The following is an 11,304-nucleotide window of genomic DNA, read 5'->3' as shown; positions in this document are numbered from 1 at the left end:
TTCTGTGGCCAGAGCCTTCCCAAACTGATGCCACATCTCTCCTGCCATCTGTCTGGGGAGCGCTACCTGCTCCCATCCCTGCAGTACTTCTGTGCGGGAGGCGTGGGGGGACATTTCCTTGGCATTTCATGGGCTGATTGGGGGGAGGGTATTCGAGATTGTGCCATAGCCAGGCTATGTGAGCGTGGTGGGGGGAAGCAATCCAGGGAAGAGGAAGAGACCCACCTTATGGCTCGTCGGTAGGAGAGAAGGATTGGGGGTTGCAGGGCCTTAACCTGATGAAGCAGCTTCAGCCATGGGACCACCTGGGGGTTGGCTTTGTGGCTGGCCTGGCTGCCTCAGCTGGGTTGAGGGGTGGACAATGGAGCCTTTCCCCTCCAGGGTTCCCTCTCCGCGCTGGCCTGGGACCACAGTGACTAGAGTCATTCCTCTGGATGGCTGACTGGTGCCCTGTGTGAACTGGATCTGGGGGGTCCCAGTGCTGATCCATAGAACCCACCAACCACCATTGACATCCTCAGCAGAGGGCAAGGATTGAATGGGCCAGGGAGACTGAGAGACAAGCCTGAACTAGGCAGTCCGGATTCCCAGCTTCTTTTTGTGTCCTGAGAAAGGGGGGGGGGGGGCGTGTTTTAATGGTTGGGGCCGAGAGCCTGAACTCCTGGGTTCCATTCCCAGCTCTGCCACTGACTTGCTGCGTGACTGTGGCAAAGTCCATTCACCCCATGGCCCCCTACTGCTGGGCTGGCTGAGGTGTGACCTGGAGAGGTCAGCCGAGGGGAGCTGTTCTCTCTTGCTGATACTCATGGGCGCAGGGGAAGACTCTTGTCTTATTTAAATATTAAACCGGTGCAGTCTTGGAGGAGGCGGGGACACCAGCTTCACCTGCCACTTCACCCTGTACCTTGCACCTTCGCCACAGCCATGAAGCAAAAGCAAAGTAAGTAGCTGAGGCTTATGGCGGGGCTGGGAAGCAGCTGGGGGGAAAGGGGGTTGATTCTGAGGAACCTACCCCACACACACAACCAGGGGCCCGTGGCTTTCTTCACTCTCCAGGTGCTGGGGGTGGGGTTGGGTGGCTGCAGGAGTTCTTGGGAAGGTCCTGATGACATCCGGAGAGACAGACAACCCTTCATTTGGGAGTTCTAGGCAGCCCCCCAGTTCCATGGGATTGTGGGTTCTCTAGGGCTGGCTTTCTGTGTGGCTTGTATTTTGGGGGGCCAAGGGCATTATCCCTGAGGAGTTACTCTCTGCCCTTTCCCTAAGCCCCATTGCCCTCTCGTCCTGCCTCCCTAAAAGCCCAGTCCTGACCCTGAGGACAGTGTGTCCCTGGCTGTGAGCAGTGCAGCTCAGGCCTTGTCTCGTTCCTCCCTCGCTCTCCGTGGCCAGGTTTCTGCAGCAGCAGGCCAGGTTGGGCTGGGTACTAAGTACCCAGTTAAGTGGAGGTGAAGGCTGTGAGGTGCACTCTCCTGCTCAGAAGCGCAGAGGTACGTGCCACTGGCGAGAACAGGTCTGGACTGCAACCCCAGAGCTGCCTCCCTGCTGGCTGGACTCCCTGCACTGAGCCTCAGTTAGCCAGAGAGTGGTGGCACCATGCCAGCTATTTCTTGGGGCAGGAGCGGGGGGTCAAATTCCAGCCCCTCCACCCGCAGAGGCCCCAGGTCTCCTTCTGTATCCCCGCTCTCTTACCCACACAACGCATGATCCAGGGCTGCCAGAAGTCACGTTCTTGGCACTCCCCTCTGCTGTGCCATAGGGGCACAGGGGAGTAATATTTGATGCTACAGCGGAAGGCAGTACAGCACCCCCTGCCCCTCTGTCTGGACAGTCTGGATGGAGGGGGGGCCCCGTCAAATTTCAGTGGCGTTGGGACCTTGCAGCGGGAGCAATACTGATTTAGCAGAGAGGAATGCTGCTTAACCCCCTCTTCCCCACTGGCTCCAGGGCCTATGCAACTTTGAGCAAATGCACAAACCTTGCAGGGGGTGAGAGGGAAGTGTTCACACATGCCCCTGACTCCTTCCCCCTCCCGCCCCATAGGCACACACAGTTGGCTCCACAGCAGAGAGCTGGGGCTCAGGAGGCTGTGGTCCTCCAAAATGCATCTGATTCACTGATCCCAACTTGGGTCTCCAGCTGCCTCTCCCCCTCACTCACCTGGTTGAGGGTGGAGGTGGATGTACCAAAGCTGTGTTGTGCTGTGTGTGCTTGTACACAAGTGCATCTCCGGGGCATCCCCCTCACGTGGGCAAGAAGTAGGCACTACGGTGCACAAGGACAAGGCTCCCTCCCCTCCTGACAAACCCAGGAACTGCCATCCACCTGGAATGTTCACTGGGTCCCGCCTGTAGGAAAGGAGGCCGCTGATCTGTGTTTGTGCCCATCTAGTCTGGGCTCTGCTTACAGTCCCTGGAAGGGGACCAGCCACAAGAGGCTGGGTCGGTGTCCCTGCGGGGGCCCCCGCCTCGGTGAGCGCATGGCAGTGCTTTGGGGCATGTGCTGGGGCAGGGTCTGCTAGCCCCAGGCAGGGGGTGGGCATGTGAATGCAGCCCAGGTGAGGTGAGCTGTGCACCTGCACAATGCAATGTCAGGGCTACTAGAGAGATGGTCTGACCTCAGAGCCTTTTCTTTCGCAGGGCTTGAGGATACCAAGGAGTTAACCCTGTAAGTGCTGAGCTACTCCTGTGTACTTGGGTTTTGCTGGTCTCCTAAGGGTGCCTTCCTGGTCCCATGCCAATTGCTTCCTGTGCCTGTGTGTGGGAGTGTGACAAATCCCTGGGCATGTGGGACTTCACAGTTCTTGTGGGCTCTTGGGAACTTCTCGGGCACAGTGGGGACCCCCACCTTGCTCCAAAATCTCAGGCCAAAGGAGAATCTCCCTTAGCTGTTAGCAGTATGAGGGCCATGACACACAGCTGAGCAGTTCAGATTCAGAGGGAGGTGGTGTCCAGACACCCATTGCAGTAGGAAGATAGTGCTTCCCATGCAGGACTGGACTCCTGGTCTGCTGCCTCTGGCTGTAGCCAATATTTGATGCTACAGGGAAAGGCAGTACAGCACCTGGCTGGTTGTGCCATGCTGTATGGCAGGGGTGTGAGGAGATTCCTTCCTGACCCCTGACGTGGTCACCTCATACCCTGAAGCCTCCCACGGCCTTGCCCTCCAGTGTCCCATTCAGGTCCCTCTCCCTCCCCTCCATTTCTATATGAACACTGGAGCCTGTGGGCAAGATTCTCCCAAGGAAGGAGACAGCAAATACAGCCCCCTTCTGCCTGCCCCCCTAACATTTTTGGGCTCCCAACAGGATAGGGCTGGGATTCCCTGCAGCAGGTGCCCAGGCCAGCTGCGGCCCATGTGGCTGGGGTGCGATGTCACGGCACACCGAGCTGGCGTGGAGCCCAGTGGGTCTGGCTGCTGTAGATTGACTTCTCTTATCTATTGCTGTAGATTCTTCTCTTATTGTTTCAGGAAATTTGAATTCAACCCCAGAGACGGGATTGATAACCCAGCCCTATCACTGGCAGAGGACTCCGGTAAGCGGCAGCCCTGGGCTTGCTGCGGGTTGGGGTTGTTCCTCTTCAAGAGCAAACTGACTTAGAAGAAACTAGGCTCAGCAGCATCCCCCCGCCCCTCCAGGGCCAGGCTGGGTGCTGTGTTTGTGTGAGGAGTAGGGTGGGGCAGACATGACCTGTAGAGTGAGACCACCCACCAGCATGTGATCTTGCAGCTGCATAAGTGACCAAAACTGTTCATAACTGATGCTTCTTGGGCACTTCAATTCCGTGTAGAAGGAGAAGGCCCCCGTCCTGAGCCCTCGTGTCTGAGAGAGCTGCCACCAGCCCCTTCCCTCCCCCCACCTCCCGACTTGGATTGGAGACCCTTGCCTGCACTGCACCCACGGCCCTCGGTAAGGGGGGGCAGAGACCTGGATGGAGGCCAGCTTGCATGCAGTCTCTTTGCCGCTGTCTTTTTGTTGGGGGAGAGGTTCAGTGAGTCTCTTCTTTGCTTCTGGCAAAACCAAACCGAGGGAGACCTGACCCCAATAACCCTCTCCCCATGTATAAAAGGATGAGGTGAAACCAGACAGGGGAAAAGTCCCTGCTGGGAGGCAATCACATGCAAGTGCAGCGGGATGTGCATTCACATGCAGGGAGGTACACAGGTGCATAGGCGCATATGGGTGCATATGCACCCACAGTGTGACACGAATAGGTACGTGCGCAGACACATGACACACGTATGTGTCTGCATGTACACAGCAACCCAGGCAGGTGCATAAGCACAGGTGGACATGTGTATGCACACGGATGTGTCCTGAGTACAGATGAGCCCAGGCACACTGGGACTTCGGGATGCACCCGTGCAGGTGCACAGCCAAAAGTGGACACTATCCATATGATATGAATATGCAGAAGTGCCTGGGACAGATGCACAAAGACACAGACCGGTACACACACAGGCACGTGAGCATCCAGCTGGTACAAGACTGAGCAGGCCTGGCAATGAGATGGTGCAGAGACTAGAATCCCACTTGGCCAGGAGGAGGCAGAATCCTGCCTCTCTGTAGCAAACCTGAATGACTGAGGCTCCCCAGAGGGTGTGGTGCATGGCGGGGGTGGGGGGGAGGTTACCCCAGTTCATTAATATCTCTACACGCTTACTGATTCCCCACATGCTGCCTACCTATGTCCCCCTCCACAGTGGCAGCCTGGGTACCACGTGGCACTCACAGGCTCTGTTCTCCTTCAGATACAGAAGACGCAGGGAAGCCACGATTCTACCTGCTGACCAAGGGCGATGGGGAGAGCTTCGGGTTCTGCCTACGTGAGGAAGTGGGGTACAAGGGGCACATCATCCGGCAGGTTGCCTGCGGGGGGATGGCCCAGCGTAGGGGCCTGCAGGACGGGGACCGGATCCTGGAGGTGAACGGTGAATACGTGGACAACATGGATCACTTCAGGGTAAGCCGTGGGCTGGTGGGCAGGGCTGAGCGCCGAGGTCTGTGACTAACACCATCAGCTCAGCCTGGTTAACGGGATGAACTGTCATGGGGTACTGGCTGCCCCACACTGTACCCTTCTGATTGCCCGTGGTAGGAGCCAGCAGAGACCTGGCATGGGCCTGAGCCATAACATCTGGCTCCAAAACCAAACTCCCTTGGAGCTCCAGTGTATTGGGATCTGGGCTTTGGTTCAAGTCAGTGTCCCACGGGTGGTTGGGTGGCTCCCGTGAAATGAGTTTGCTGGGCCTCAGCTCAATTCCTAATGTCCACAGCCCGGAAACAACCGCTCCACCTGGCCCCTTGCCGGCAGCATTAGCCCAAAGCATGAGCAGGCCATGACTGCAGAGCCCCCTTCTCTGTCCGAGCAGGGGCGAGTCACATGGCAGGGCAGGGTTGGGAAGCTTGCTCTGCTGCAGCCCAGGTTCTTCCTGTCCTGTGGCCAAACAGAGGACTAGAGTCTCCAGGACTGTCGATTTAGTACCTTCTGCCAGCACGACATCCCTCCCAAGCCCTGTGTCTGGAGCACCCCTGGCCCTGGGCCCATATGCCTGGGTTCTCTTGCAGGTGGTGCAGAAGATCAAGGCCAGTGGTAACCAGGTCGCTGTCGCAGTCCTGGATGGCAATGCCTACGAAGTTGCAAAAGCCCTCGACAAGAACCTGGCAGAGCTGCTGCCAGGCCACACCAGGCCGCGGCTCTGCCATGTCGTGAAGGACAAAAGTGGCTTTGGCTTCAGGGTTTCAGCTCCAGAAGGTAAAAGAAAACATCAAAACCCTGCCAGTGCTTCCTGTGTGTGTATTCCTCTACTCACTTCCCCACGGCAGGGCCAGCCGGGCCTCCCGGCCCGGGGCGCTTCCCCGTGGTGGCTGGGCTTGCCAGCACTATCCCTTTGTTCTGCTTTCCATGCAGGTGTGAAGGGCACGTTCCGGCTGTCCGTGACGAGTGATGGCCCAGCGGATAAAGCGGGTGTCCCCTCTGACTCCTGGCTGCTCGAGCTGAACGGGGCCAGTGTGAGGAACTACACTTATGCACGGCTCACCAGGAAGGTACAGGCCCAGGCCTACCGTCCCACTGCCAGGCTGTTCCCCAGGGTGGGGGGCCACCAGGTCGCAGATTGGCCTGAATCTCCCCTCATGTCCTTGGAACATGTCTGTTAGACACTTGCTGCCTTTTGCCTTACTAGATCCCATTTCCTTCCCTCCCACCCACTCATCACTGAACACCTCTCTGCCCTGCATCAGGCCCCCTTCGTCTGCCTATCCACTCCAACTCACCATTCCTCAGTCACTGTCCCTCTGTCCTTCCTTCACCTCTCTGTCCTCCTGTCCCCGCTTTCCCTCTTCATCTGCCTGTCCCTCCCCCACAGCCGTCATCCTCTTCTCTCCCCCTCTCCCCCTCACAATCACGCCTCATGTAAGGCTGGCAGCGTCTGTCTGTCCAAAGTCACAGATCCAGTCACCTTCTGGTGCCACACTAAGGAGATGGTAGTGGACAGTTCCCTGGGGACACAGGGCCCTTCGCCCTGGAGATGCCCCACCAGGTCAATGCCCAGTTCTCTCCACACTCCGTGTCCTGAGTTCTGGCTCCACTGATGTGTGTGGTGAAGGCATGATGCCTATGACTGTCCATCCCTGCCCCTGGTCTCCAGGCTATTCCATGGCCTATGCCCTGCGGGAGGGTGTCAGGGGGCCCGGTGCTGATTCTAACCAGGCCCTCGTGGCTCTCTGTGCGCATGTGTTTCTTTCGGAGCCAGCTCAAGCAGAGTGGCAGCAAAGTGACCCTGCTGGTGATAGATGCCAAGTTGGAGGAGTTCTACCGGCTTCAGGGTGTCAGGGTCATAGCTGCCATGGCCGATGCCGCCACGCTGCCCTTCAAGGCCAGGAAACTGCACATGGTGAAAGGTCCAGATGGCTACGGGTTCCTGCTGAAGGAAGAGAGGGGCAGCTCAGGGAGGATGGGTAAGGCGGCCCGGGATGGGGAGCTAGGGCTATCGGTGCATATCGTAGAGGTAGAGGCCTGAGCACAGGCCTGGGAGCCCAGAGCTAATGAGTTCTGTTCCTGATACTGACCCTGACTTCTTAGGGACTTGCCCAAGGTCACCCATCTGCCTCAGTTTACCCATCTGTAAAAGGGGGATATTGTCCCTAATCGCCGCCTGGCGATGAGAATCAATGCGTTAGCTGGAGGGGGCCATCCCCACTGTATGGACCCTGTCAGGAAAGAAATTTTAACTTCTCTCTCTCACACTCACAATTTTCCTTTTCTCTCCTCTCCATCTTTCTTTTTTCTTCCTCTCACTCTCTCTCTCTCTCTGGGTCTGTCCCCCACACGTGCAGGCCAGTTCCTGTGTGAGATGGATACCGGGCTGCCAGCCGACAGGGCAGGGATGAGGGATGGAGACCGGCTCCTGGCCGTGAACGGTGAGGGCGTGGAGGGGCTGTGCCACCAGGAGGTGGTGGACATGATCCGCGCTAGCGGCAACCAGGTGACGTTGCTGGTCATTGATCCGGATGGAGACAAATTCTTCAGCTCGGTACGTCCCAGCAGGATCGCGGCACAGTGTGAGGGCTGGTGGGCAACAGGGAGAGATGCCAACCCTGCCCTCTTTGGGGGCAGCAGCCCCACAGAAATTCCTCCCCGGGCACCCTCTGCCATTCAGTGCTGGGTCACTATATGCCCCTGGCCATGTGGGATGTCGAGATAGAGGCCTTGGCAAAGCTGACCTCCCGCCTCAGGGATGCTCTCCTCTGGCTCAGGGCCCCAGGAGCTGTGAGGCTCAGCCTGCTTGGTTTTCCAGATGGGGCTGTCCCCGCTACTGTTCTGTGAAGATGGGCACCCTTCATCGGGCACTCACACGGCCCCAGGATCTCATCCCAGCATGCCTCAACGAAACGGCACGCCCATTGGCACGCCCCGCCTCTGCCACCTAGACATGGGGCCGGAAGGGTACGGATTCCAGCTGCAGACTATCACCGACAAGCCGGGGGTCTTTATCACACAGGTAACTCCCCTCGATGCTCCTCACCTCAGTGCCAAGGGTGGGCCAAACAATCTCGGTCAGCCTCCGACCCACACACATGGAGCCTGAGCTAGAGGCTCCAGATGGCACTGTACTCTGGCATGGGTAGCTCACAGGTCTCAGATTCCCTGCCCAGCACCCCTCTCCCCCAAGGCAGAGACTGAGCAGGGAACAGGCTTCTCTGTGACCCTGGCTGTCCATGCCTGGCATCCTGAGCTGCCTCGCCACCACTGATTTCATTGCCAGCTGGAAGCAATGTTTGGTGGAGGTGGGTGGTGGGGAGTCAGGACCCCTGGGTTCTCTTCCCAGTTCTGGGAGGGGAATGGAGTCAGGAGTTATAGCAGAGCTGGAGACTGGGAGCCAGGACTCCTGGGTTCTCTTCCTAGCTCTGGGAGGGGAGTAGTTACAGCAGGGGGCTGGGAACCAGGACTCCTGGCTTCTAGTCCCATTGCATTCACTAACTCGCCCATGTGGCCGTGTGTAAAGTGCTGTGGGATTCTCAGCTGGCTGGCACTGGGCAGAACCACCTAGTACGGTTATTAGAAGGGTTAGCTGGAAAAGTGGGGCCACCCAGAGCCCGGGGCTGCAGTACAGCTTGCCTGCCCTGGACAATAGGCATAGGAGGCCCTGAACAGACAACACCCCATGCTGGTGGTTGGACAATGCTGAGGCAGCCCGCCTGCCATATTCCAAGGCAGGGAGAACCAGTGACTCCCTCTGCCTCACCCACGGAGCATGGTCAGCATCAAGGGTCTCTGACCCAGCTCTATGGCGTGCCCATTGGATTGCACGTCTGAGAAGTTGGAGGGGCGGTGAAGGCTGAGTATTTCCTGAGCGGCATGGCTGCTGTCTCCCAGGTGGCCGGGGGCAGCGCCGGGAAGGGAGCAGGCCTGAAGGAGGGGGACGTGGTGATTGAGGTCAACTAGGAGAGCTACAAAGAGGTGCTGGGGAGGATAAAGGAGAGTGGCCAACAGCTGACGTTGCTGGTGGTGGAGCAGGAGGTGCTCAGGAGCTACAGGGAGATGGGCCTCGCTATCACGGAGATGCTGCTGCCAGGGCCGAGGCCCTGTTGAGTTCTAGGCAGGTGAATGTGAATAAGGCTGGCCTTGCTCCTGCCTTCTATGTATTGCCCCAGGCTCCACATCGCCCTGCCAGTGCATTCACCTGGGGTCAAGACTCCACAGAGAAGCCAGAGCAGGAGGAGTCGTATTAGCCTAGGCAGGCCCAAGAGCCAGGCCAGAATGGTTTGCTGCGGGGTTTGGTCTCAAGCAGTGGGGCTCCCTCCCCTGCCTGCAAGGAGATGATTCCAGGGGTGTTCCTTCCTAATGTTCCACTTTCCTTTCCTTGGGGCTTCCCTGCCCTGGGGCCTGTAGCCACTGACAGAGCTGGAGTGCCACAAATAGCACTCATGTCTGCACCAGCTACACCCAGGGCTAAAACCTCAGTGCAGATAAGGCCTCTGTCGCTTCTCTGGGCCCAGGGCTCGCTAACTCTTCTCCCTGCAAGGCGTTTGTGCCCTTCCCATGGCAGGAGCTCTCTACAGCCGAGCTCTTCCCTCCGCACCTGGGATGATTTTTCATTGCTTGCTCCTCTCTGGCCTCCCTCCAGCTCATCAGTGACTCGTTAGTCAGAACAAATGCAACAGGCCAGACTCTGCTCTGTTGCCTGGCTGTAACTGCCTAAAAGTTAGTTTTCAGAGTGGCAGCCGTGTTAGTCTGTATTCGCAAAAAGAAAAGGAGGACTTGTGGCACCTTAGAGACTAACCAATTTATTTGAGCATAAGCTTTCGTGAGCTACAGCTCACTTCATCGGATGCATTCAGTGTTAGTGTAGTTACTCCAACTTACACCGTTGTAAATGGGAGCAGAACCCGGGCCAGGAACACCAAGTGAATTTGCTCCTAGCCCCTGGTGTAAATCTAGAGTCACTCCATTATCTTCAGTTGCTCTGGATTTACATGGTTATTAGATTGAGATCAGAGTCCCTGTCTTGCTATCTGGCCCCCAAGTCACATGCGGGGCATGCCTGGATGGGGGGAATCCCAGGGGTGACAGAGAAGTAACCAAACTGTATTTGACCCACCCCTGCAAACTGAGATGGGGCAGGTGAGATCAAAGCAGGAGAAGCCTCTGTGCAGGTGGTGCTATGATTCTAAGAACCTCTTCCCTGTACCACATGTCACCTGGAACCCCGATCTCTGCTGCTTCCCCTGTCTCCCTTTGGACAGCCCCTATGCTCAGGGTCTCCAGAAGGGCCATGTAAGTGACAGGTACTGACCCTTCTCCGTTCCACGCAGGAGCCACGGTGTGAGGACTGGAAGGGACGGAGCCAGTCATTCTAACCACTCTGTGCTGGACCTGTGGGCTCAGCACAATCCCAGCTCTGGAGCGGCTTCAAACCATGGCCCAGACCAGCCTTGGACATGCGATTTTGCACACACAATAACTTGCACTTTGATTCTTCCCTTGATTTTATTTCCTGGTGAGCTGCTACACCAATCAGCTGATCTTGGGACTTTAAAGCTGCCACTTCTCCTGTGATTGGTCTCAGAGATTAAGGGCTGGCCCAGTGTGGAAGCAGGGACCAGAACAGGTGAGGTCAGTGAAATAAGGAGGTTCAGGGGCCTGCACCTAAGGGAAACCAATCACCCACCTGGCTGAGGCTTCACACCGACTTTTTATTAACAGACACAGTGGCACCATGTGTAACGGAAGGACAATCTTGTCTCTTCACCCCTTTTGCTGATAGCACTGGCTCTGCCAAGGAGCTGTACCTGGGGGCGCTGCAACAAAGCATGGAGGTTTGGAGACAGTAAAGTTGCTGCATTGGGTCCTAATTGTGGCTTTTACAAGTTAACCTCCCCAGCTGTATAGTTTGGAGAGACGCTGAGGTTAGGGGCAGTAAAACCCTGCCTGCTGAGAGGTTGTGGCACATGGGCTGGGGAGGAAGGGGTGCAATGGACCGGGCTCTCTGTTAAGAATGAAGAATTATCTGGGGGAGGAATGGCAGGGGGGTCAGCAGTTGCATGGCACGCAGGGGGCAGGGCCCCAAACAGTTACTCCCTTTTCCTGGTGCCTGACCCCCCTCGTGTAAGTTCCCAACTAGCTGAGGATCTGGCCCCTTGTATTGTGCCACGCATAGACCCCCCTCCCCGCAACCTTCCCTTCTGCAAGCCCCACCCCGCAGCTGCCGTCCATCCCTCCTGCTGTACAGGAGCTGGCTCTCACTTCCTTCTCTTATTCTCATTTTACACAATTAAAACAATTTTAAAAAACTACCTAAGCT

The 11,304-nt window shown here is 57.2% G+C and overlaps 1 protein-coding gene across 2 annotated transcripts; it reads left to right on the top strand.

Moving 5' to 3' along the window:
- Positions 1-115: 115 nt before the first annotated feature.
- Positions 116-11,296, top strand: PDZD3 (PDZ domain containing 3). Of its 2 annotated transcripts, none has more exons than XM_037882367.2 (10): positions 116-940; positions 2,637-2,664; positions 3,469-3,533; positions 4,750-4,961; positions 5,567-5,753; positions 5,910-6,046; positions 6,754-6,958; positions 7,337-7,533; positions 7,798-8,001; positions 10,316-11,296. In XM_037882367.2, the coding sequence occupies exons 1-10, from the start codon at positions 925-927 to the stop codon at positions 10,358-10,360; spliced, it is 1,296 nt and encodes a 431-aa protein (XP_037738295.2). In that variant the 5' UTR covers positions 116-924; the 3' UTR covers positions 10,361-11,296. The 2 variants fall into 2 exon arrangements, with proteins under 2 accessions (XP_037738295.2, XP_037738294.2); XM_037882366.2 differs by lacking the exon at positions 10,316-11,296 and adding an exon at positions 8,877-9,098.
- The last annotated feature ends 8 nt before the right edge of the window (positions 11,297-11,304 follow it).

This window comes from Chelonia mydas, chromosome 22, assembly GCF_015237465.2.
Source record: "Chelonia mydas isolate rCheMyd1 chromosome 22, rCheMyd1.pri.v2, whole genome shotgun sequence".
NCBI classification, from domain to species: Eukaryota; Metazoa; Chordata; order Testudines; family Cheloniidae; genus Chelonia; species Chelonia mydas.
This window is presented reverse-complemented; position numbering and strand designations above follow the sequence as displayed.